At 46.4% G+C, this 27,331-nt stretch overlaps 2 protein-coding genes and 1 non-coding gene across 3 annotated transcripts in view; 1 reads left to right on the plus strand and 2 right to left on the minus strand.

Annotated features, from left to right (window-relative positions):
- Nucleotides 1-9,696, plus strand: part of LOC8025615 (GPI mannosyltransferase 3) — a 33,517-nt gene extending 23,821 nt beyond the window's left edge. The window contains exons 6-8 of the mRNA XM_029972978.3: nucleotides 3,569-3,826; nucleotides 8,004-8,276; nucleotides 9,109-9,696. Coding sequence (XP_029828838.2) covers nucleotides 3,569-3,826; nucleotides 8,004-8,276; nucleotides 9,109-9,397 — 820 coding nt within the window. The 3' untranslated portion in view covers nucleotides 9,398-9,696. The remainder of the gene's footprint in view (nucleotides 1-3,568; nucleotides 3,827-8,003; nucleotides 8,277-9,108) is intronic.
- A 5,235-nt stretch (nucleotides 9,697-14,931) lies between these two features.
- LOC115313984 lies at nucleotides 14,932-15,055 on the minus strand. Its single transcript, XR_003917435.2, has one exon. It is a non-coding gene; the product is annotated as a U4atac minor spliceosomal RNA (small nuclear RNA).
- A 3,330-nt stretch (nucleotides 15,056-18,385) lies between these two features.
- Nucleotides 18,386-27,331, minus strand: part of LOC8025613 — a gene marked incomplete at its 5' end in the record, with an annotated part of 46,155 nt that continues 37,209 nt past the window's right edge. The window contains 3 exon segments of the mRNA XM_042287608.1: nucleotides 18,386-20,858; nucleotides 24,349-24,497; nucleotides 25,729-25,894. Of these exon segments, the coding sequence (XP_042143542.1) occupies nucleotides 20,640-20,858; nucleotides 24,349-24,497; nucleotides 25,729-25,894 (534 nt within the window).

Consider the following 27,331-nt stretch of genomic DNA (forward strand, 5'->3'; position numbering starts at 1 on the left):
TGATGCGTAGCGCGTGTTTTTGCTGTGTGTGTGTGTGTGTTTTTTGTTTTTTTTTCTATTTTTGCCTCGTTCAACTATGTTATTTTTATCTGTCGACCGCCCACTCCCCTCTGTAATGCCTTCGGGCCCTGAGGGAATAATAAATGAAATGAAATGAAAGGTATCCTGAAAATGTGGTTAGTTTGGGTAGCTCAGAAAACCGCCGCTTTAACCCCTTAAAGGGGCCCTGCAATCATATTTAAGCATCTACCTTTTATGCGGTTTCCACGTCTCTTGGGGTTCGGGCAAGCCAGCGGGCACGGAAGGAGTAGCTAAATATCAGTGCGCCATATTTTAACCGGACGACACAGAAACCTCCTCCCCGACGAGGGCGACCCGCGGTACCGAAAGCGCGCATAATGTGACGTCTTTGGTCCTGGGCTTACTACTGGTCAGAGCCACTAAAAACTTCTTTTTGGTCGAAATACAAAATATAAGTGGCGCGAACCGTTTCAATTATTTATAAAAGTAGTTTTTGTTCACTATTATAGATGAAAAAAAAAGAAAGAAATGCAGTTTATAAAGTACGGAAACAAGAAATGACCCATCAACATACCCGCCGCCAAGCGGTGGAAAAGGCGGCGCATGCTAGAAAGGAGTAGTGGGATCAGGCGCCGACACGAAAAAATCCCGGATGTTCGCGGTGGCGCTGCAGTCGTATGGACAGGAGGATCCGACCGGCTCCGAGCCTTCCGGAGGCCTTCGGCGAGAGGCTTTGTCTTGCGGTTTGGCCGTTTCGCGGTATGGCGGCGCGAAGTGGCTCCCATTCTGAACTGATCTTTACCCTGTGTTTGCTGTCGTTTGTGGCCAATGAAGTGTCATGCCGAATTAGTGTTTAATCGCGCAGCAAACGCAATGAAAGCCGCTTTGGCTGCTCGCTGCATACAGCCTATCCAGAACATGCTTTAGTGGCGCCCTCTGGCGCCATCGACACGGATTGCGGCGGCCGTGAGCGCTCGATGAGCTCACTATTCCTCCTCTAGTTCACGGCCACTCAAGCCAGGACCTACGACGTCATGAAGGAGGTTATTTTTTGCTTGTTTTTGTAATTCTAAATGGCCTATAACTTTTAAAATAAAGCGAATTTCGCGAAAAGTTTCACTAAGTTACTACGTTCAGTGCGCTCAGGTTCGGTGCAAATTAAAGAACAGTAAAAAGTCCCTGCAGGGCCGCTTTAAAGGGGCTCCGCAAGGACTTATTTTTACTGGTTTTTAATTTGCACCGAACCTGAGCGCACTGAACGTAGTAACTTAATGAAACTTTTTACAGCGGAGCTGGGCTAAAATCCCCAGGATTGTGTCCGGTATCAAACGCCTGTCGACACAAACCCACATGGAAATCTATTGCCTTCTATAAGTGACGGCGGCAAGCACACAACCAGTCTGATTGCCACCATCGCTCGTAGATGGCGGCAATCTTTCCAGCCATCATAGAAGAATGGATAGTTGGGCGCGTTGGTGGGAATTCATCGTACGAAAGAGCATGAAAAACAGACGACTACGAAGAAGCACATGTAACAAGCGTCGAGTGCAGCGCTCGTCACGTGTGTTTCTTTGTCCTCGTCTGTTTTGTGCGCTGTTTCTTACGCTCTTATCAGTTTCGGTTTGTACTTGGGATGGGTCGGCCGCGTGCCCTTTCCGGGAAAAAAGACTGGGTGCGGAAGGAGTGGCGGCGTATGCAGCAGCACGAATGGGTCCGCAACCGCCGCAAAGCCGCTGTCGCTTTGACTTCCTCTGCGTCGAGTGCTTCAGATTACCTTGCCAAAGAAAAGCAGATCACTCGCCTGGAAAGCCTCCGCCAAAAGAGAACCAGCGATGGTAAAGGGCGTTGGCGGGCCAGCGCCATGGACGACAATCGTGCCACGGAGGCCAAGCGCAAGCGCGATGCTTGGCGACGACTGCACTCCACGCCGGCTGAACAGTTCCCGGGCACGACGGCGAGGTTCCGGAGGGAGATCGTGGATGACCCGTTTGGCGTCACGTGCGCCGTGTGCGACCGACTCTGATTCGCCGGAGACGTATCCACGATCGGCGACGTGTCGGACGAGAAGAAACGGGAAACGGGCGCGTGCGCGTTGCAGCAGTGTATCGAGTACAGCTCCGCTGCTCTTCCTTCTTCACGAGAGTGGAAAGGCTGAACGTTTTTTTAATTACATTTCTGAGTATCTTTTACTCATTATCTCACATACATTTTTGACATTCTGCCATTTTCCGAGGTTTTCTGTATGAAGTGGCGTGGGCGTGGCTTGAGCTAACATGAACATTCTTTCTTTTCTCGAATTTCGTTTTATTTTAAAAGTTATAGGCAAATTAGAGTTAGAAAACAAGCAAAAAATAACCTCCTTCATGAAGTCCTTCTCTGCTTGAGTAGCCGGGAACTAGAGGAGGGGTAGTGTTCTCAGCAAGCGATCACTGCTGCCGCACTCCGTGTCGACGGCTCGAGAGGGCGCCACTAAAGTATGCTCTGGCTAGGCTGTATGACGCGGGCAACCTGCGCAATTAAACACTAATTTGGCATGACACTTTATTGGCCACAAACGACAGCAAACACGGGGTAAAGATCAGTTCAGAACGGGACGCGCTGCCACACCGCCAAAAGGCTAAACCGCAAGCCAAAGCTGCTCGCCGAAGGCCTTGGGAACACTCGGAACCGGTCGGATCCTCAAGCACAGCACCGCCGCATACATCCGAGACCTTTCTACGCTCGCCGCTTGTCAGCGTTCACTACACCTTTCTAGTTTGCGCCGCCTTTTCCACCGCTTGGTGACGGGTATGTCGATGGGTCATTTCTTGTTTCCGTACTTTCTGAACTGCATTTGTTTCTTTTCTGGTCTAAAATACTGAACAAAAACTACTTTTGTAAATAATTGAAACGGTTCGTGCCACTTATATTTTGTGTTTCGACTAAAAAGAAGCTTTTAGCGGCTCTGAGCCGCTAAAAGCTTTTTTCGTAAAGCGGCCCAGTACCAAAGACTTTACATTTTGCGCACTTTCGGTACTGCGGGTCGCCCCATAGCTGGAGGAGGTTTCTGCGTCGTCCGGTTAAAGTATGACGCACTGATATTTAGTTACTCTCTCTGTGCCTGCTGGCTTGCCCAAACCCCAAGAGACGTGGAAACCGCAAAAAAGGTAGACGCTTAAATATGATTGCAGGGCCCCTTTAACCGTTCTGGACGGGCCTAGCTCACCAACGTGAAGCTGTCCCCCAACCGTTCGGGACAAGTATAGCCCGTCTGCTTTCCTTGGTTCACGCACCCAACCATTTTGGATGACCCAGGCCTGCATGTAGATTAGTTTGCAGCTCTGCCAACAGATCTCGGCACTGACTCGTTTTAAGTTTTGCTCCCATTCTGTTTGGTGCTAAAAATTTTATTTTGAAGGAAACACATTTGACTTTGCACTGTTGAGGGTCAGAAACTCCCAAAATTTAGAGACAGGAGGATAACGCCGAGGGGCCAGCTTAAAATTCCGCAGAGCCCAGCCGTCTCTGCGAGTGTCTTGAAAGCGGACGTCTCTTCCCTTTCGCGCAGCGCCACGTGCCTGGCGACGCTGTTGCTGTGCGACCGGTGGTTTTACGGCCGCTGGGTGTGCACCCCGTGGAACTTTGTGCGCCTCAACCTGGTGGCGGACATTGGGTCCCACTATGGCAGCCACCCGTGGCATTGGTACTTTAGCCAGGGGCTCCCGGCGGTGCTGGCCCTCCAGCTGGTGCCCTTCTTCCTGGGCATCCGCATCGGGCGCTGCCGCCTGCTCGTCGCCATAGTCTTCTGGCACATGCTCGTGCTCAGGTACTCGCTTGGCGTTTAGAGAGCCAGCCTCGGGAATTTTGTGTCCGTGGCACGTAGCTCCGATGACGTCACAGTTTCACGCGATGTCACAGTGTCACGTGATATCGCAGTGTCACGTGATGTCAATGTGTCTTACGATGTCAAAGTGTCACGTGACATGTTCACATGTTTATATTAATGAAAATGTGTTTTATGAGTTGTTTTCTATGAGAAAGTTATTATGAACGAATGTCATCAATGAGAGTAATCAATGAGTGACATGCTGGGAGCATTGCACAACGTTAAGGTTATGTATGAAGTTTGCATACAAAGTTTGCACTGACCCAGGTTCGAGCCTCAGCGAGGCTCAAACCTGGGTCGGTGCGGTGGCTGTTAAATACTATAGCTGCTGAGCTGCGTAGCCTGGCTTTTCCAAAAAATTAGGCTCCAGGCAAAACTTGCTGGCAAGAGTGGTCTGACCTTATGCCACGTGTCTGCTCGCTTTATTGATGTCACGCATCATGCAAGAGCCATATGCGGAGAGCTGGTCGTCTGCTTCTTGTGCAGGGGTCGCAGTGGCATCAGAATGATGCCGAGCTCTGATTGGCTTTGATTAAAAAATTAGTGGGTAGACCTCAATGCTAGATGCCTCGAAGTCTACCTACTATTTTTTTCAATCGGCCAATAAGAGCTCGATGTTGTGACATCATCGCGACCCCTGTGCAAGAAGCAAACGAACTTGCGCTTCGCATAACAAGCATGGCACACGGGCTTCGCCCGTGTGCCATGCTCGTTTACACGTTTGCTCGGTCTTGCTAGCATCTGTGGTACACAATGAAAACACTAGCACAGACCACACTGAAAGTGTGGTCTCTGCTAGTGTCCCACGTGCCTGTGCAGAATGTGTCCCACACGTATGTGCGGCGCGCGGGGCACATTAGCTGTTTCCTGGTTTTTGTCAGCATGATCTAGCAAACGAGAATTCATTTGCCAGAAACCCTCGCAATGTGGTCTCGACTGGCCTCGTTACTGTGGCCGCAAAAGGAGGAGCACAAGAAAGTATTTTAAATTTTGCACATTTAAAAGGCCTTTGGAAAATGTCAAAGAGAGAGCCAAATTTTTTTGAAGCGTAGCTTCTAGGGGGACTGATGCAACGCTGCTTTCAGCTAGAAATCTCCGCCGTGATCCATGCTGGTGACATTAGTCTGCTTTTGTCCTATGTCTGGCACAGCTTTTTGTGCGTGGAAACAGCAATTTCCAGATAGCTCGTGTTGTTTCGCTTCAACTAAACCATCCGCAGTAGTTGGAAACATAAAGGAGCCTGGTAGCCGATTGTTATACGTACCAGTTTTTATTCCAACTTCAGACGGCGCTCGAGAAGCCGTCTTGTCGGTGGGCAAAATGTCTCGGCAGATGCCGCCGAGTGGCTCTGAAGAGGGAAAAAAAAATGGTCCGAAATCGCCGCTGCCGTTACGCTGGTTCTCGAAGAAATGTGTTAGCGTTTCGCGCTGCAGTTATATAGAACAACCCACGAGGTGAACATTCCTGAAACCCCTCTTTTCCCTGGTGCAAGCAGATCAGGTCACTTAACGTGTGCAAAAAGGACGTGCACGTGATGCACGGAAAACGGCAGAGCCATTTCATCATTGTGCATACATGTTGTGCATATGGAGGCGACGACACTGCGCGCTTACGGCCTGGTGACATGGTAAGACGACTGCACGTCAAGAATGGACTGGCAGGCCAAAGAACGTAACTGCAGGCCGTGTGCGTCCACAGGTCTCCAAAGCCGACAGCAGGAGCTTCTGAGGGCATTGAAAGCACACACCCGCACGTTGGCTGCGCCATGTAACACCTAGCAACCGAGGTGCAGTGGGGGACAGTGAACATAGGGCCTACTTGGGCCACCACCAACACGCCGCAAGGCGGGGTTTACGGGTGGCCCAAGGGGGGTTACGGTAATATTTTGTAATCAGTCATTTGCAGAATGTAGTCGCGAAGCGGCATGAACGAGAGTGGGGGGGGGGGGGTTGCAACGCCCCCTATTGACACTCTTGCTGTACCCGTTGCACGGCACTGAAATTGGCAAAGGTGGACGTCGCCAGCTAGAGCCTCTATCGCCGGAGATCTTCGGTTGCAAGGTGTTACGTCACGGCATCGCTGCCCCTACCAATCATTCGAGTGTGGCTTTCGTCGTTATGCGTCGCACCCCACTGCCATCTGTCAGCGCTTGCGAAGGGTGTTTTCTAGCCAGTTGCCTCAGTCAGTGGGGCTGAGGCACCAATCTGACGTGACATTGCAAACTTTGGATTCGCATGTATCAGGGCACTAATGCTAATCATTAAAACATGAGTAAGCGCGGCTGTAAGCGTTTCAAATTATGTTCCCGATTGTGCTAGTCGGGTTCCATCATTGACTGAGCTGTCTGATCGCTTCTGTGTTTCATCAGCGCCAAAGGCGACGCTAACAAAAAATTGCATGTGGGCATACAAATGAGGTTCCGACAGGGTCGCAGAAAGCTTATCGACGTTGGATTTCATCGTTTTTGAACATGCTGCGTGGCGGCATGTCCAGAAGTGACATCGGCTGCAGGAATCCCATAGGGCTAGCTTTAGCGCTTTGGTGTCCGAGCCTGGGACGTAGTGTGATGCAGTGTGCTGCTCGGTGTGTGTAGTCGCCAATTGCACTCTCCACATGCAGTCGGTGAGTGCTTTTGGAGCGGAGACTTCCCTCGGTGTGCGTTCGGTGACAGCAAAGCGGGCTGCACATGCTGCGGACTTCGTTTGCCACCAAAGCGGTGCAAGAGCAACAACAGTGACGATGCCAGTTGACATTATACAGCAGCAAACAGACAGTTGTTTAGTGCAGTCTGTCAAATGCGTTCAGTGTAGTATACAATGGGTTTCAGGAGGACTTGAGCAAAGGAGTTCTAAATGCTGTGCATTTAGAATGCCTTTGGGACTTGCCAAAGATACAGCCAATTTTTAGTTCACATTGCATATAAATGAAAGGGAACATGGGGATTTTTTTGTCGTACTGTGCCGTTGTTGGCTTAATTTTTCGAGTGAACTCCCGAATTTAGGGGGACACCACTATGGGAGGCACGGTCACACGGTTGGTGCCACCATCAGTTTCGTGATCAATGCTACTATGGGCTACGTGATGATGTGACCACATAACGTGCTTCGGGCCACACCAAGCCACATGATATCACAATGTCGTGCCGTGGTGTGATGTCACACTTTTATGTGACTCACTGCTGCAGTGTCATGCGATGTCACGGGGTCAGCGAAACTATTCGATCTAGTAACATTGAGTGTCCATCAAGGTGTAATGTCATGTTATGTGACACCATGACTTCACTTCATGACATTGTGTGATAGCATGGCATTATGACATCACTCTGTCATGTTTTATATGAATACTATGCCCTTGCCAGCTTTGTGAGGCTCTAGATTTATTCTCCATGCCCTCAGCAGCTTTGTACAGCTCTAGACTTACTCTCCATGCCCTCACCAGCTTTGTGCGGCTCTAGATTTATTCTTCATGCCCTCGGCTGCTATGTGAGGCTCTAAATTTTTTCTCCATGCCCTCACCAGCTTTGTGCAGCTCTAGATTTATTCTTGCTGCCCCTGCTAGCTTCGCGAGTCTCTAGATTTATGGTATGAACTTGATGGCCTTGCCAGCTTTGTGGGGATTTATTCTCTATGCCCACGCCAGCTTTGTGTGGCTTGTGGGTGCCCTGGCTGCTCCCCAGCCCAGTTGCCCGACTACTGGGCACAGGGAGCGAACTTTACCCTCATGGCAGTAAGGCGGATCAGAGGCGGCACGCAGAGGCAACACGCAGGCAGTGGCTGGCTAGACTCAAGCGCCACCAATGCTCGTGGTTTTTTTTTAGTACTCTTCATTGTCTCGTTCATGTCCAGTGAAGTGTAGTTTCTTGTTCTTGAAACGGTTGGCTCCATGTTATTCCTCGGGGTCAGGTATGCAAGGCAAACCGACCATTCTTGCTGCCCTCGCCAGCTTTGTGAGTCTCTAGATTCATGGTATACACTTGATGGCCTTGCCAGCTTTATGATACTCTGAGTTTATTCTGTATGCCCTCGCCAGCGTTATAAGGCTGTAAAGTTGTGGTATGAACTTTATGCTCTTTGGCACCTTCGTGAGGCTCTAGATTTCTTCTCGCTGCCCTCCCCAGCTTTGTGAGCCACAAGGAGTTCCGGTTCCTGCTGCCCGCCTTCCCGCTGGCCATGGTGGTGTGTGGGGCGGGCATGGCGCGCCTCCCGCGCCTCTGGGCCCTGGGCCTGGCGACGGTGCTGGCGGTGTCCTTCTTCCCTCCGGCCGTCTACCTGGGCGTCTACCACCAGAAGGGGGCTCTGGAGGTGGTGGACTTCCTCGGGACGGAGCTGGAGGCCAACCCCAAGGCCGACGTGCTCTTCCTCATGCCCTGCCACTCCACCCCCTACTACAGGTACGGGCAGCTGGTGCAGAGACGGAACAGAAAAGGGAATGACAAATGAAGGCACCCATAAAGATGGCTCAATCTCTCTATTAATCCTTTAGTTTCTTACTACAGTTTATTTTTCATTGTTTTACCTGCCTCACCTCAGTGATGTACCCAAAAAGATGAAGACAGGTCTTCTATTTACCTCCCAAATTTTCCATATGCAGAAGGCATTATAACTTTTGGAGGGGGGAGGGGGGGAAGTAAAAATAATTTCCTACCCCCTTCCAAAACAAAAAAAAAAATTTTTTTCTTTTTTTTTTGTTTTTTGCTACAGCTTTTGTTTGAGTTAGCTAAGATCCTCACGCTGCTTTTCGAATGATAAATGGAAAATATGCACCCGGATATTCGTAGCAAAGAAGTCATTCTCATTTTTAGAGTATTTTATCCAAATAAGCGCCTAGCAGATTTCTCGGGGTTTTCTGGGTGCGCTCCCGACATTTCCAGAGATTCTCGGTTTCGCTTCCTTCTCAATAGCCACTGCCAAAGCTGTCAATGTCCAATATGCACAGTTCTTGAATTCTTACAGATATGTAGACACAGGGATACATAACATCAGTGTGGAAATATTCTAACCTTCTGCACATTTCGCAGTGACAGTTTGCAACTGAAGCTTCAGTGGGGTTTTCACAGCCTAAAGTGGGCGGCAGAATTCGGGAGGACGTAAATTTCGGAGGGACTAGAGTCAGCGACTATAGAGCCCCGTCTTCCTTTCAGCATAATGCTAGCATCTATACCATTTGCCAGGGTGCCTTCCAGACACACTAAGCCCGACGCCGGGAATTTGGGTTTTGCGCAGTCACATCCACCGCAGGGTCAAGATGCGTTTCCTGAAGTGCGAGCCCAACATCCGCCGCCGCAGGAACCACGTGGACGAAGCCAAGGAGTTCTTCCTCAACCCGACGGGGGCCGTAGAGACCATCATGATGAACGGAATGCCCACCTACATTGTGTTCTACAACAACATCTACAAGCACATGCTCAACTTTGTGGTTGACCACGACTACAACTACCTCAAAGGCTTCACGCACACACACTTTCCGACCACGACTGTCGGCAAAGAAATCTGGGTCTACAAACACTTATGAACTGCTCCTTTGTTTTGGTGCGTGTCTGTTTGACTGGGATACACCGTGTCGACATGTTCCCTGGTTTTTGTGGGCTCGTGGAAAGTCTCTCGTAAGTGTTTGTGAACATAGTCGACTTTCTCTGTGTGTGTGTACATTTCTTGTTATTTCGTGCTGTTCTAGTCTTTTTTTTTTTTTTGGTTTGGTGGGCAGCAACTTGACATGAAAGCAGACGGATTTGTCAAGTGAGGCCATGTTTGAAACATTCCTTGCGGGATATTTTTTTGGTAATAAAGTGCCTTTACGGAAAAGTGTCTGAATTCGTGTTGGGCTTGCTGATGTATCGTCCTTTCGTCACGAACAAAGTTTGAGGAGCAAAGTATTGAGACAACTGTAAATTCGAACACGTCCCGGCATGGTTAGTGATAGTTTTATTCACCGACATCTTAGTTTGACCTGGGTAAGTACACACACTGCTGGAGACCTTTGATGATGCTGCAGTGCTTGAACTCTAGTTGCATCTCTAGATTAGTAGCAGTGTTGTGCGGTCAAGAACACCCGTTTGTTTCAAGAGATAGGACACTCCAAACAGTTGCACTGTTGTTGACAGCATCATGAGGGACAATAAGAATGGTAACGGTTGTCTGCAAGCCGTTTGACATGCAGCGAGTGGTTGCAGAGCATGCACAGTTGCTCTTTGAATGACGTTATGCAACGAAATGCTTCCGATCACTCGTTTCATATGAACACAGTGCTTTTTGAAGTTGTCCATAATATTGGATCTGCCTTTTTACAAATGTTCCACCATATTTGGCAGTTTTTAATTTTTTATGTTCTGACATGGAAAACATTGATGCTAAAGTTGAGGCTTGGGCGAGTTGGTACATACTTCGGAAAAACATTGATGTAGTGGGTAGTGATTTTTCGGATATGCTATTTTCATGATTGCCAGGTTTCTGGTGATGCCTGAAGCTGTACTAAAAACACTTTCACTCCAAGAATCACTTGCATAGAAAATTGTAACTTGTTGTAACTCCCATACCTCCTCCCCTTTTTATCTTGTAAACTAGGTTATTATCGCTATATTTCTCGAATTATTTTTATCGCTTCCACGCAAAAAATATATAGTGTTTGAAATAAAGGGTCAAGCTTCTAAGATAGTTTCAGCATTGTGTTGAAAGTTATAGCTTTATATGAAACCTTGCTCTTTAGACAAGAGTGCACGATCCACTGAGTGCAGTTAATAAGAATAATTTTACTTTATCCCTCTTTCTTGACCACATGTCACACTATTGGCAACAAGATGTTTTGGTGGCGCCACATCGCGGGCGCCCTCCTGTGATGCAGTTGGTAGGATGCGAGCAAACGACACGCTATGTCAAAGCACGGAGTGGCTATGTTAGTTCGAAATTATGCACATTAAAGATAGTTTATTTATTAAAGAAACGCGTCTAATGTTTTTGTGAGGGATCTTTCTAATTAATAACAGCACCTCGAAGCTGCTTTTTATATTAGAAAAACTAATGTTCAGAAAAAAGTCTGGAGCTTCCCATTACAGCTTGCTCGACGTGCATCAGGGCTATTAATTCTTATGTTTTTCAAATCTGTGGAGTCTGCTCTAGAAGGTTTTGCATTCATCAGAGTAAATGGCGTGGTGTCTTCTTAGTTGTGCACGCTGTACAGTTGTGTTGCAAAGCGCCGCACACTTGTTTTAGCTACATCGAGCTTGCCGATACCGACGCTTCTATCCAAGTCGTTGGCAACTGGCGCTTAGCTCCTCCCGAATCGAATATGTGGCAAAGCAGTTTGTGACATCGCGACTTCTGCTCGAAAGAAAAGCAGAAATTTTCATAAATTCTTAAATGGTCGGCCATGGGCCAGTAAATTCAGATGAATGATTAGTTTGTTCTATCCTAATTTTACTAATAATTGTTTACAAATTTAAAGTCGCTCACTGAGAAGCGCACTGCGCATTTGGGTCTGCAACAATTAAACGTACAAAGGGTAGTAATTCATAGCAGGTGTGTACATCACTTTTTGGGACGCTGAAGTTTCACCGACTTACTAGATCTAAGACTTCGATCACTAGGGGATCTCGCACGTTTCGCGTCGACCAGCTGAATAAGCGGGGATTTAATTGAAATGACTCCAGAGGTCAGCCACTGTTTCTTCCTGCCAGTTATATTAAGGAAATACTGGCTTACAATATTTAAAAAAAGAATCAACTTGGAACATTGGAGTAAACAAGATACATGCAGTCGCTTTCACTAAAATGTTTACTACACACGCGAGAGGTTCTCGAATTTTGCTTTCCTATCTTCGATTTGATGAGACATTCCTTTCTTAGTTTTATTTTGTTAGAATTATAATGAAAAATACATCCTACTCGCCATGGTAGATGATGTAAGGGAATAAAGCGCTGGCTATTGTATTTTCATCATCCAGCTTTTTGTACTGGGGTAGTGAACAGCACACCGCCATAGGGGGGTTTCCCCAGGAATTTAATTTAGGGGGGTCTCTAAATTTTTAGGGGGGGGGGGGGCATTGACAGTAGAGGTGCCTTCGGAAAAACAAGGAAGGGGGGGGGGGGGGGGGGGGGGGGTAGCGAAATCACTGCCACCATTCGAGCACTTTAGCTCAGCGCTTAGCGCTAAAAGTTTTTGTTGGCACGACTATGTGTGCCATGTGCAATTTCAAACTTCGGTCAAATGTTCTAGAAAAATCACTTTACCAAATAAGCACTACGCCTGAAACAGGCTTTGCTGCGCATTACCCAAACAGCACATGAAGCGAGCTGACGAGCCAACCCAGGAAAAAATATCTAGTTGGTATCTAGCTGGTCCTAGTTGGTTCCAGCTGGTCCTAGTAGTTGGATTTAGCTGGTCCCAGTTGGTTTCAGCTGGTACCCCAGATCTATGCGTTCTGTCCCAGTCTGTCCTACTCGTGACGTCACAAACAATGATGATGATAGCTAGAGAAGCACCCTCTGCAGCTCGCACATGCTGCTAATGCCGGGGCTTCTGATATTGTCCATTTCAGCATAACTTTGCAAAGAGCAAAACCTATGGCCCATTTGAGCTAGTGAGAGCAACGGAGCAAAGCATGTGAATGCTTTGCTCCGTCGGAGTAAACTCCATGGTACATTATTGTTGCATGCTTCCCTCCAACGATCTTACTGGCTCATTGAGGCCTTAGTATTTGTCAAAAATGCTGAGTCATTGGGCTGTGTACGCATATGTGGCATCTCATATTCTGCAGAAGAAAGCTGGGCATGTTCAGAATGCGTTCCGTAGCCCAGTAGACAGACGCTAGCAAGCAGAAGGGCTTAAATTCCCCATCTGCCACAACGTGTACGTACTACACCAACACATTCTTTGTTTGGAATAACCATGTGGTTCGTCTTTCATTGCCACATGTATAATAATAATAATAATATAATAATATCTTTATTCAACCCTGGAGGGTTGCGGCACCACAGAAAGGCCATTGGCCCATACCTGAGGCCTGTATGCATGCTGATAAAGCTCTACTTGCCATCTGGCACAATATCAGTTTTTTTACTAATGACAACTGGGAAACAACTTGACTAAGGAGAGGAACCTGCTTTTTCTGTAAATGTTGGCATCATTGTTTTTATTCTGACCTGTCAGGGTAGTCTCAGTTTGTCAAAAGCAAATAATTTGTTAAGGGTGGCTCAGATTGTCATGGGTTCAGTGCCGTAAAAAAGTCGTTTCTTTGAAACTGGATATATGTAGGGTGTGTACTTTCCGGTGTTTATATGTGAGAAAAATCGGCGGATGTTTTTCGGTGTTTATTTATTTTCAAAGCACCGGTGTATTTCGGTGGAACGTCTCACGACTAGGCTAAAATCGGTGATTATCGGTGGAAAAAAATGGGATGGATCACAGACAGAGAGTTCCAATTTTATTCACATATTTCATACACTTCTTCTCTAGGAAGCATCTATTTTCCCACTTGGTTATTATAGTAGATGCAAGCATACTTCGAGAGGCTTGCTTCCGTCATGGCAGCACGTTCCTTGCGGTTCACAACCCGCAATTATGAAAACGCACGCTCCTGTATGACAAGGACGTTGGCAGAGTCTTCCAGGAACCACGGCAACCTCTGAATACATGACTTGCACCGACATCACTTGACCAGACACAATGGAGAAAGGGCACGTGAGCGCCTACCCTCCACTGCAATAACTTTTCCACAAAAGGGGGCCATGGGAGACACAATAGGGGAAAGGCGTGTGAGAGCTTAGCTTCCAATGCGTTCACTAGACGTTTTTGACCGCCAGAAAGGAGGGCGGACTGACGCCACGTGCAAGCCATGTATAAACACTGGAAGAATGCAAGAACCACGAGATAACACGTTTGACGAACCTCTACGGGGAAAGGGTTTTGCTAGGTCGGAAACGTGCAACGACCGGTGTTTTTCGGTTTTAACCAGGGCAAAAATACCCAACCACCGGTGTTTTTCGGTTTTAACTGATTTTATATTTTTGTCACCGACGGATGTTTATCGGTGTTTTTCGGTTAAAACCGGAAAATACACACCCTAGATATGTGTACATGGTTTGCTGATAGCGAAGATTTAGAAGGATAATATTTCGCCAAGACAATTTTGTTTGTTTCTTTGCTTCGTTTTTATATAGATATAACATGGATAAAGGTTTGTATTATAACATTTTACCGTTTTTAGTGCAAACTCGGTATTAACAAAATGTGTGCCATTTTGATGAATTTGTGACATTTCGCAATGGCAACACGTGCGTCCATCCCCTCGTTATAGTACACTCTACCCTCGTTGGTCCATCCCACTGGTCCATACCCCTTCGATTAAAATCTCCGGCTGTAGTACACTGTAGCTGTAGTAAACGCAATTACAGTGCAAGAAAAAAAAAACGGCTATAATTTTTTTTTTTTCGCTATAAACGTTATTTGGTGAACTGAGTGCCACCCTACCATGTCTGGCGTGTGCTGAGAGCGAATATTCCAAAGATTCACATGACACCCTCAAATGCGTCGTGTGGAGAAATGAAGAATGTTTCAACAACAAAAACTAACAAAATGATGGATTATGAACCCTCGGGTGGCACTGACGGGTGGTCGAACGTTGGCGAACGCCGTTTTCATCGAAATACACTTTAGTGAACGATCGGCAGCCGCCAAGCGGCGTTGACGGGCGAGCCAGGTGGGTTTACAGCTCAAATACACATTACGAGGTTTTGCGCATCATTTTTCCAGCAGTAAATTCGCGAGCAACGTGAAATGGAGGTATGGAGGTCACGCCGGTTCGCGTGACCTCCATTTCTGCAGACAGTCTGCATCGGCTATTCGGCTATTACACCACCTGGCCCACTCGCGGACGCCGCTTGCTTTCGGTGAAAAGTCCGCTTTCGCTAAAACGTCGTTCGACGAACTGAGTGCTACGGCGCCACGGCAGCTGGCCACCGACAGGGTGAGAACGCTATCAACGGCCATTTACGTCCGTCCGGCCCGCGCAGAAGTCATCATTTTGGCATATCCAAATATTATCCCCCGCGAAAGGGGTCCAAAAATTGCACCAACCCAGCTGTCAGCCGAGCGGCGCGGAGTGTTGTGTTTTGGTGTCAGCAGGGCCGCCCTCACTTTTCGATCCTCGGACGGCCGTGCTCCCCAAGATAAAGACGGTTGAAATGCGCTTCCTGCCCATTTCTAGACCCCGGAATAACAGTATAGCCGTTCGCCCCGAGGACAGCTCATATAAATTCAAAAGATTCGACATTAATATCACAAATAATTAATATTTATGATTTTATTATACTTTACAATAGAGATATAGAAACATCTCCATTCTTTTTCCCATCTTAGATTAAGGTAACACCAAAATATACATTAAAAACGCCTTTAAACAAACTTAGTTTCGTTGCGGCAGTTGCGAGAGTTTCATGGTTGACCGACTAGGACATACGTTTCTCGCTTTACTTTTCCACTTCTGTTGTGGTTGGTAACAATAAAGGTATAAGGCGTCTGAAACTATTATATGAACTATTATTTGTAGTAATTTATTTTTGACATTGATAGTTGTGATTTGGTCATAATCAGTTCAATTAAATAAAACGTTCCCACCGGTAGGTGGCTGCAAACCGAAACTCCGCATGTTGGTTCGGCGTGCGTCGCACACAACTTATGACCCTCGGGCCTCACTTGTAAGTTGTGTGCGACGCACGCCGATTCAACATGCGAAGTTCCGGCCTACTTAAACGTTTACAGTGGATTTTAACATGTTATTAGATATAATCACGGGCCATTTAATCGGTTAGGAAACTTCTGGGACTGTTTTATGAATCATGCATGTGGAAATCTCGGCCGTCTAGCTGACCGCATCACGTGCATTCGCTCTAGTTTTAACATTTTTATTTAAAAATGCCCATAAATTGTTGTCTGTGGCCTGACTTCACTTTAATTCCTCTTAATTCGCTTTGTCATCCTAAGCTTAATTTAACGTTTTGGTACCTTTCGTGTCGCCGACGTGTTTTCGCTCAAGGACTTTAAAAATCGAGTGAACCATGAAACATATAAAGCTTTCGCCTAAGAAAAAAAAAAAAAAAAAGTTCCGAGAGATACACATATTACGATAGTGCCGGCGGGGGTGCCGCATCACAGGTGACGTCGTATTGTTGACGCTTCGCAAAGGCACAGATCGTGACGTCACTGTCGCTCTTTTCTAAATTAGTTTTGGTTTGAGCAAGCCTGCGGAACTAAGGTAATTTGGCTGATAGTGCCCAAATACTTACACATGTTTATTACAGGTTGCAGTTGGAGCATATATCCTGGAGGTTGGACATCGAGTTTGGAAATGCAAATAAAACGTCTCTTTTAGTTAGCCGCCTAGTTGCACAGTTGTTTCTAGTTGTTGCCAAGTCGGGTAAGCTAATCCATAAAAGTGCCCCAATGCAACTATTATTTTAAAAAAAATTGCAGCAAAGGGAAAAAAAGAAAGAAAACCATATATAATAGGGACACAGATGAAATAAATTGTAATATATATTTATTTTTTTACATTGCTACCTCATCAAGAACTGCCATATTTTCAATAAGTTTAGGCTGGAGTCATTTTCCATCAGCCTGCCGCTAGTCCCTTGTACATTTGCCTCATCTCACCGGTACAAGCACATGATACATCCAACCGCCACACAGGAGTGGCAAAATGCGCTTACCGTATAAGGTTGTTTGCACATGACGTCAATCCGCCATTTTGTTGTTAGTTTGTTTTTTCAAACAAATTTACTACATTGAAGGATTACACCGTAACCGCTTGAAATGATGTCAGCGGTGCTCTACGCATTTGAGAACGCATGTAAATCCTTGAAATGCTCAAGTTTGGCACACGCCAGACAGATCGCAACAACAAAATGGTGGACGAAATTACGTCAGTGAAAACACCCTATATTGTACATAAGCTCTGCACTTAACATCTGCACGCAATCTTCCTCTTATTATCTTTCGGTTAAATATTATTTGTTGATCTCTTTCCCTCCTCCATAAACGAATAGCTGGACCTTTCGCTAAATTTCCAAAATCTGCGCGCGAAGTCCTTGCCTCCGTAGCATCCACCACGTGGTACTGAAGAAAACGAGAGGGGGGCAGCGCAGTTTCTCGCATGATCATGCCCTCGCCCGCGTTTTTGTATGTTCTAATCAAATATTTACAAACCAGAATTGACTGCAAGATATGTTCTGTTCTCTGCAGTTCCCGGGATCCCCATTAACCCCTCCCCCTCCTCCAGCCTCCGTTTGGACAGAGGAGTTTCTGCCTTGCAGAAAATTGACATAGATACAATCTCAACATGTTGTCAGTTCACATATCAAATGGAGCTACATTGCTGAATCGAGTTCAGCAATTATTAGTGAGAAAATAGTGCATGAATAACTGTTTAACCCGGGATTAACTACAATAATGAAAGTCTGCACAGAGTTGTTCTGCTACACATGAAAAGTGAATATCCATCAGACAAAGCAGGACTATAGAAAGGGATGATAAGTAGTACAGAGAGCCACACTGCCCTTCACTTTACTTCTTAGCTTTTTTTTACTTCACCCCAATAACAACCCGCGAGCTTATTATGCGGAGAAAAAGTTTGTCTGCTTCTTTCACAGGGGTTGCGATAACCCCTGTGAAAGAGGTTATCGCAGTAAGGGCTCAGAATGCCAAGCCCTTACTGACTGATCGAAAAAATAGTGGGTGGACCTAAAGGCACCTAACACTGAGGTCTGCCCACTATCCTTTCAATCAAAGCCAATCGGAACTCGGCGTCGTTCTGACGTTACCGCAGCTCCTGCGCAAAAAGCAGACGACTTGCCCTCCGCATAGCCTTTCTAGACAACTCTATATGCTGTTGGTCTCAATGCAGACTTTGGTTTCTGTGTTTGCCAAGTGGTTCTTAGAGGAACATTCGAAGGGAATTATAATGGTGCTTCTAGCTAGGAACGTGTTAGAAGCTCTCCTTGGCTGCGAAGCAAGCGTTACAATTTTCACATGTTACGACACAGTGCGCATATCAAAGGATTGCCTATGCCTGTGTGCACATACGAACAAGATCTCTGAAAAATGGAGTACATCGAAACAGTCGCATTGCTAAGGGAGGGCAGTGCCGTGACGGACCACAAGAGCAGGAGGGCGGTGTTGCAGCGGGCTCGGGTGCGCCACGTCCAAACATCCACAAGAGGTGCCATTTTTCAGCTTCTACAACACACCCCTCGTACAAGTCGCAGGAATAACAAAATGTATGTTTAGTCAGCTTCAACATTTTGATCAGTATTAAATGTTTCGTTACTATGCTCACATTTCTGTGTCGCAACAGTGCAAGATGCACATACCCTTCGGCTCCACTGCTGCAAAAACGTTTTGTCCCGGAGCATAGCAAAATGCTTCCAGCTTTGTGTGATAAACACTTCAGTCCCACAGGTTACGCTACTTATAACTGAAACGTTGCCTAAAACAAAGACAATGACTCAGACAGTTGACATTTCATCCTTTAATTAAAATACTGACATTTCTACATCCATCACTGGTATTGCAGTCTATGCGCAAGGCTGTACAGAACTCGTCAAATTTCTTTTGAAGGAACCAACTCGTGCCAAACTGCAAACTGGTAACATGTTTGGTCTAATTTATTCAACAAAACATTACGAGCCATTTTTTTTTTCTTGCAGCAAAGGACAAGTTAATGCAAGATCCTTTCTTCGAAAACTCTACGTCTCGCAAACCTCCAGCGATTCAAATTAGCGGCTTAGATGGCTGGCGCGTTCAAGATCCTATATACAAGGCAAACGGGGCACATGATGATGATGGTAACCAACTGAACACCTTGGAATGTACAGAAGAAAAAAAAAACCTAAAATAACACAGAAAAAAGTGAGCAACTCTTTAAGAGGGCCATCAATGCTTGATGCTCAATGGGAGGGTAGAATCATACCCCGCAATTGAAAAATAAACTCTCGCACTGCCTTGCAATTGAATCACATACTCTCGCACAGCATTGCAATTGAATTACAAACTCTCACACAGCATTGCAATTGAATCCCAAACTCTCGCAGTGCATTGCATGCAACCTGCAGAAACAGGTCTGGGGATAATGCAGTTTGGCTCTGCCCATGAGTTTCTTTGCCAACCCAGTCATTCGCTGCTGCTACATGCCCTGAATCGCACTCCAAATGCCCCGCCCCATTGCCGCCGCCACGTTAGCAGTGCCAAAGTGCGGCGTATCGCACACTGAAGCGTCGTAATGTCGTCTCGTGGCATCCGGACAAAACGTGCAATGCGATGCACTGTCAAAGGTTTAGTCTGGAACTGGTAATATGGCGGCTTCCTGGTGGTTTCGCCAAACCGCTACCCAGAAAACAATATTGAGGTAGTGCACCCAGCTCAAATTACGGTGCTGGCTACGAGGGTCGCTGGGTATCTTCAGACTCCCAAGTTTTTCCTCAAAGGTGCGTCGAACTCAACCCCAAATTTCTTTTCAACGCATAAAACATGAATGGCAAAAAAACAAGTTTTCCCCGATCAAAAAATTTTGTTTGTCTACAAGTTACGAGATTAATTACGAGAGTAATATAGAAACAATGTGCCAAAACGAAAACGCGCGTTTCGGAATAGCTCTTTACTCAAATCAAATCTCAAAAAAATAAATACTGGGATAAACAAATTTTTTTCGGGGAAGCATACTGCGTTACTTACGCATCGAAGCTGTTAACAAAAAAGTTTTTAGGAAGTTCGGCGTCTGTATAAAGGTTACGATAAGAAGAACCTGTTGTGCCATCAGATACTTGCATTGATGCAGAGCTCCCACAAATGCGCGTGTTGTCTATTCCTCGTTGGTGCCCATTGCAAACACAAAGCTGAGGACAGCAAAACCAACGGCGCACGGCAATGCGCCTTGAACGGAGGAGGCGCGCAAAATAAATAATAATACTTCGTATTCACAACCAGTCGACCGTTTGCAATGATCGTGACGGGGCTGCAGTTCGGTCGGCAAAAAACGTAACCCGACGTTGTCGCGCAAATTTCTCAAGCAACCGTAATGCCCGACCGTGCTCCCCACCTATCGGAGGACGCCGTTTGAACACCGACGGAGAAAGACAAAATATGCTACTCCGAGAATACCGGGTAGACCGTAAATGGACCTAACCTTTTTTGGCGTGGAAGACCGACAAAGAAAATGCGAAGAAAAACTAAACAACCCGAGTGCCCTTCCTTCCATTCTAAAAGGAACGCAAAGAAAACGCCACACTTTCTACGTTTCTCAAAGTTCCATCACTTTGTTAGTGCAATAACGACGAGGAGCAACGCGCTCACAGTGGCACCAACCGGAAAGTTACGTCGAAGAAAGGCCGGCGTGCCCGATCCCGCCACGACGGCCGAGAGAAACATGGTTTGCACGCGTGGGCCAAATGAACTTTGCCATAAGAAAGAAAACAAAAATGTAGCGTAAGATTCACGTCGCGAGAGGCATTTTGAGTCGGAAGCGATTCCAAAACGTGCTTATGTGCAAGACGTCGACCCCAAAACAGAGGCACTGAATAGAAGCGCGTCACAACACTCAAAACCCCTTTCGCGACCCAAACATTACGCCAAACAAGTTTTCTCTTTGGGGACAATTCGTTTCGCAGCGTTGTGTCCACTTAGGGCACCTGAAAAAAAGTGTGTTGTGGGGTTTCCTTCGGTGTTGTCGATTGTTACTTCCGCAATGCCGGATGCTTGGCTTTCCGGCCCCCTTAGATGAGCTGCGGCCTGGTGACGGCAGGCAGCAGGGAGTTGACGCAGTTGACCCAGAGGTTGGCGCAGGGGGAGTGGTACTCCCGGCCGCTGTAGCTCAGCTTGGAGGGTGCAATGTCTGGATTGTCCACGTGCAGGAGGCAGACCCCGCAAGCCTTGGCTGTGCTCTCTGCGTCCGGAAGCCACTTGGGGTCCTGCACCGGTGGCGCCTCCAACGTCTGCGGTAGGCACGCGAAACAAGTTGGGGAAACGAGTGCTCTTAAAAAACATATGCAAACGAAACCAACATTTTTTCGGACAGCCTGGATGGAAAAGGATGTCATAAAATAAATTTACGATGAAAAAAAATTTTTTTTAGGGCTACATTTATGGCACGAAACAACTTTCTAGTTGGCGCTTGCGGGGGTCGCGCAACTCGCAACCATATTCACATGGTGCTTGCACTCTTTCGGGAGCTTCCTGTGGGCTGTAAAAGTTACTTGCGAATCTTTGTTTTCAATGCAACGAAGAAACGAAAATTAATAAGCAATTTTTAGAGCCCATAAGAAGCTCCCTAAAGAGCGCAAGTACCACATGATAGACCTGTGCGCCGGTCAAAAATTGACGGCGGCGGCGCGCCGGACTGGAGGAAAGTTGCTAAGTAATGATAATGATCATAACCTTTTCTGAATTTATAATTCTTTTATTCTTCAATTGCAGGGGTGGAACTCATGAAATGCACTTGCGAGCAGCCATGGGAGTAGCTGAAACAGCTGTTTTGGAGCAGGTTGGGAGCAGCTAAAACTACATTCTGGAGCAGGCTAGGAACAGCTCAGATCAGTTTTCATTGAACTTCAGCTTGTGTCTTAGATGAGCACGGGAGCAATTTCAATTGTGCTTAGCAGTACAGATGAACATGAGTGGCTAGGGACCTAGGTAGATGGGATAACAGTGGAACAGATGCGAAAACTTGAAATTTGTGAGCCTTAATGAGAACCAAAAAGCAAGTACCATATGTTTCTGAAGATAGTGCCCTTGGTATTTTCTGAGTGGCTTTCAGCTGATCAAAATGCAAAACAGCTCTGCTAATCGCACAACCCACACGTGCTCGACATAGCAATTATATGTGTGAACCACGTGACGTGCGTAAGCAATGGACGTGCAGTTGCGCGGAAGAACAGGACAACAAATTTCGAGTTTATCCTATTGTGCAACTCAATATCGAAGCAGCAGATTACAATTAACGGAGTTATCGTATTAGAAGCGATAAGCAGGAGCAAGGTTAAAGTATGTCGAGCAGATCTAGCGCTCACGTGAGAGCTGCTGGCCGGAAAGGTTTCGGATCGAACCGCGTTTCAGTTCTATCAAATTACAATTTATCTTACGGGAATGCGGTTCCAACTTCTAACGATAAAGTACTAAAGGGAATCTTTTGCTCATTTGTTTTCAACTGGCTGACGTCCGAAACCCGGGCCGCAGAGTCTCAGGCAATCTGACGCATAACGACTCGACCTCGCTTGGCCAACTTGCTTAACCGCTGATGGTTGCAGAATAACAATCCAGTCGCAGGTGGTGTAGCGCTTGGAATCCGACCCCCCAAGTTTTTTTGCGCACTTCTGACTTGGGATACACAGGGAGAATAAAGAGAACAATGGATTGCAAGGCCAACCAAGCTAAATGCGCTCATTGTTGCTGATTGAGTCAATAAAAACTGAAACCAAGACAAAGTAAAATTTTTTTGGCGCACGTTTTGCGATTTGGCACATAGTGGTGCGAGGTATCGGCTGTGGCGCAGTTTCCGCAACATGGTGCAGGATGGCACAGACAAATGTGTCTGGCGCAAGATGGCGCAAACGGCCCAGCCGTTTCAATTCTAAACTGGACAGGACTCGTGAAGCTTTAGTTTTTTTATTTGAAATAATATTTTAAATTACTTTCTGCGTACAAAGATAAAATAAAACCCGTTCAGCCGGTGCCGTTGCCACATGCTTGACATGGCGTTCAGCCTGCGGCAGCGGCGGCGCACAGGTCTATCACGTGATCCCTATGGCCACTTTTCTGCAGGCTCCCGCGGGTGCCAACTGCAACTCTGTTTCACGCCATAAATATAGCTCTAAAAATTCTTTTCATTGTAGGTTTATTTTATGATGTCCTTTTTCCTTTAGGCTGTTCAAAAATATTCTTTTCTTTTGCATGTTTTTTAAGGGGGAACACTGGCTAGAGATTTAACTTATGAACTACTTAAGTGATCGGAATGAAATTTGCAGGGGAGATTTAATGCCAGATGTAGGTGTACGGTGCAAACTTTCAGCTCTTTAGGATAACTTTACATACCTGCATAAGAAGATGTGTCACTCTTCATTAAGAAATCTATGATATGCAAATGAAGCTATTAAGCACCATTTAATCTGCTAGAATATAAAGTGGAGGATGTTAAACTTCGGGCTATCTCGTTTTTATAACTCTAATGTAAGTATTTCAGGAAGAGTGAGTACCTGAAAATATGGGATGCATATTTGTTCTATGTCAATTTTTTAAAACTTTTTTTTTCAATGAGGACTTTAATGTAAAACAAAATAAAATAGACAGCCCGATTCCTTAGTAAATTTCAGTTCAGAAACATCTTGATTGTGGTATCAAAATAATTTTACCTTCAAACAAAAGGTTCCTTGATATAAAATTTGCAGCAAAAAGCAGAACTGAGAAAAATGCATTCAAACATTGAACCCCTTTACTTCGTTACTGCCTCACAATATGTTGAAAGTATTTTATATCAAAGTAACTATATGGTGTATGGTTATCAAATTTAATGTCGGGCGTATAATCAGTTTCTAAAACCAAAAACCTCAAAATTAAAAAATGAATTTTTTTTTTACATATATTTTTTATTTAGGCCCGTGTCCCCCCTGAGAAAAAAAAAGAATTAGAAAAACATAATTTTTCTTAAATGTGATTTTGGATTTTATTTTGTCATTTCTGAACCTTTACCCTTTAAGTATAATAAAGTCAGGACCTAATATAATCGCAAAATTAGCCAAATACGCATCTGAAGTAGTCTTGGCGACCCATAAAGGCATACGTTTGAGAAATTTTCGTGCTTGCAGTATCATATGTATTTTAGGATGTAGGCCTAGCTGTTTTCAACTTGTCACATCCTTCAGTATCTTCAATATCTTGCGTAATATTATAACGAAAAAAATTGTTTCCTGCCGCAAAAGAGTGTTACGACGCAGCATTGAAATGTATTTTTCTCAATTTGCAATTTTGGGGCATCTTTGCAGTTTATGAGCAAGAACGTCTGCACTTGCTATCACTACCAAATGTGGCATGCATATGCTTTGGGATCTGTGGAATGCAACTTTTTAAGATTTACAGTTACAACATTTTAAACAAAACTTTTGTCAGTCCTTTGATTTTTTTTTTTTTTTGTGATTTCCAGAGAGAAAGTTGCACACATAATATTTTTCTCATTCAGTGCACTCAGTGGTTCCTAAGGAGTGAACAAACTTATTTTACGCTGTTCATTCAATTTTTTGTCACGCTCCACACGTGGGCAGGAAACTTTGTTTGCATACAGATAATTAGAAAATTTAAAAAAAAAATGTTATGTCAAAACTGGCGTCAAATTTAGATAAAGAAGGTGAAGCACAATAGCTGCCCCTTTGAATCGCCATCCCTCGTTTGACAGGTCCTTTAAGGCCAGTCACTCGATGTGGCAGGGGCACTCACAAAGAGGCAGGAGTTCTCCAGGAAAGACGAGATCCGCTCCCAGATGCCCTGGACTTCGGAGCAGAGCTGTTCCAACCGCTCCGACTGCATCCCCGTTAGCCTCGACGAGAGTGCAATGCGCTGCCCCACCTTGTACACCTCCGTCATGTCTGCGAGGAAGACACAGGCCCTTTCCAGACTACCTTGCGAGGCCCTCTTTCGGGTCTACGCAGAGGGCCACAAAAGAGCTGGAGCAATACCTCTTTCCCCTCCCTAATGGCGACCTTCCTCGATAATGCGTGCATGCATATACAGGGTGTTTTAACAGCCAAGCTCTTATGTACTAAGATCTTGAAAAAAAATGCGTCCATTGACGTTAAACAAAGAATTCCCGTTTAAATGGCGCTCCTTCGTTCATATTGGTCGTGAGAAGTATTACATAAAAAGAGGGGGCAACCCTCGTGACTCAGCCTTCCTTGGCATTATTAGATAGTGAGGCCCTGATCCATCGTTACCATCTACGGTCACCGACTTATCTCGGCTAAGAGTGCGCTGTGATGATGCTGATAAAGAGACCTGGGCTCCATCGGGAAAAACTGTCCTCCAAGTGTGCATCCAAAAATTGGGTTTAGAACTTGCCCAGAAGTGACCATAAGGCAATGATCACTTTAGTCACTAAGAATTAAATCAAAACAATTAAACAACGAAGTCATGTACGCGTCTTCGTGGCAATCATATGTAAATCGTATAGATATTGTATAGTTGTGGTAAAGATAACAGCTTTGCTGATCCTCCATCAAGAAAGTCGCAAAAACTGCGCTAATGCGGTTTCTGCAGGTGTGTTGTATGGCCAGAAGGACATAACAGGGAGGACTAATCGCCACAATAACTAAAATATGTTAATTACCTCTTTAATTAGTGAAGATAAACATACAGTTCCAATTCGAAACTCGCCGAGCGTTGCCAAGAAGCACTACATCAGTCTTACATCATCTTACAAGAACCACTACATCAGTCTTACCACTACATCAGTCTTACATCAGTCAGCGTTGCCAAGAACCACTATATCAGTTAACCTTAGAGAGACTTTGGGCGTGTGGAAAGCACGGTGGAGCGCTAAAATTGCCGCTCTTGCAGCAGGAGCGAGGTTACTGCACGCGGTTTCTCCGTCTCTTATCGTCTGCCTCTTCTCACCACCAGCATCGTGCCTGTAGCACAAGTGGTAACATTAGCGCACTACCGCACTTCCCACGTGCTCAAAGGCTTACCGGAAAGGGTAAAGGCTTCGTAAGACACAGTTAGATAGGGTAGTTCAAAATTTCAGGATTACTACTGATCCAAGCACAGCCCTCCCGGTGGCTCCGGAGCCTCCCTCTAAGGCGTTCCCTGCCGGGGACTCACTGCGCATGTAGGTGGCGCCTTCCTCCGTCTCGAGAGCTTCCCTGCAGACCTGGCTGCTGGCCTCCTTGTTGAAGACCGCCTCTGCCTGGAGCAAGAGCTCGCGCACACTCTCCAGGCACCAGGCCCAGTTGTCCACGCTGGCCGCCTCACCCACGGGCGTCCCACCCTGCAATGTCAACGGATGCCCTACAGTTCCCAGCCACGAGTTCCTGTAAACCGGGCGTCTGAGGACCCCCAGGTACGGTGCTCGAAAAGTGTCTCTAAAGGACTGTCCAAACAGGCAAAAAAAAAAGAAAGAGAAAAAGCAGGCACACTTCTTAAGAGGCGTGAATGTTTCAGCGTGTGCATCCTATTTCAGCGAGGACACCAACGCCGCGAACAACGTGGCTCTTCTTCTCGCATCTTCGCTGTCGTCTCCTCCCCTCTCATTTTTTGGGGACGATGCAAGTGGAGGGAAGCTTTCCCTCCGGCAAAAGAAAATGTACCGAAGCAGACCAGAACCAGAGGAAAACTTTCACTTCTGACACAGCAAATACCGCATCTGTAAACAATGCTTCCCGTTTGGACAGCCCTTGACCGGTTTGTTTACTGTGGCCTCAAATGTGGTCCCTCGATTTCTGCTCGGTGACGTCCCGCCCGTGACGTGCTATTTATTGCTCGCCGCAATCCTGGGGAGGCACGGCAGCGGAGCTGAATACGGCAGATGCTCGCTCCGCCGTCGACGGTATGTGTAAACTTCGGCAGCCAAGGTTTGAGACGCGGCAGCAACTGCAACACTCGTGGTTTCTCATCCTTCTTTCCGGAACTTCTACGGCCAGCCACCGGAATCACGACATCTTATACACCCTAACATGCCGGCTCCCACGCACGATTTGCTGCCGCTTTGGGACCACTTTCGACACTTTGGTGTACGAGACATCAAATACTGCCGTTGAAGACGTGCCCTAGTTCCCCGTCCCCGAGGTCCCCCGGCGACGGGGAACGGACACGGGGGCCTGGAGCCCGTCTTTAACCGGTGCACATCCTGTATCACCCACATGTCGGAAGCGGTCCCGAAGTGGCAACATATCATATCGCGGGAGTCGGTTGGTCGTAGGAGTTCCGGTGTAGGAGAAAGGCGAAGCCGAGTTTCGCCATCGTCGTGACGTCCCAACTCTTGGCTGCCGAACCCTTTGTGAACTGTCGAGCTGGGGAGAAATCTACGGAGGGACGGGCGTCTGCTGAATCCCCTTCCGCCGCTGTGTCACTGCCAGGACCGCAGCAGGTTACGGCGTTACACTTCTACGACGTCGTCAGGCGGGAATCGAGAAACCACAAATGGGCACAGATTAAACGCTCATGTTGAAGATGCGTTCCAGGCAGCATACCCAGGGAAACCATTGTCCCAAGCATCCAGATACTTGCGACTCTACTTGGCCCTAACTTATGGGCCCACAGAGTTCCCGCGTGCAATTTGGCCGTAGCCGAGAACCAGAAAATCGCTCCTTTATCTCCAGTGCTTATGTCATTTGTTCAAAACTTCGTAGCAAGAGTCAAGAAATTAAAAACTCACTCACAATAATTTCTTTTTCTGTCGTAGTAAAAATTATTTGCCATTGAAACA

Source organism: Ixodes scapularis, unplaced genomic scaffold (assembly GCF_016920785.2).
Source record: "Ixodes scapularis isolate PalLabHiFi unplaced genomic scaffold, ASM1692078v2 ptg000020l_1___fragment_2___debris__unscaffolded, whole genome shotgun sequence".
In the NCBI taxonomy this organism is placed as follows: domain Eukaryota; kingdom Metazoa; phylum Arthropoda; class Arachnida; order Ixodida; family Ixodidae; genus Ixodes; species Ixodes scapularis.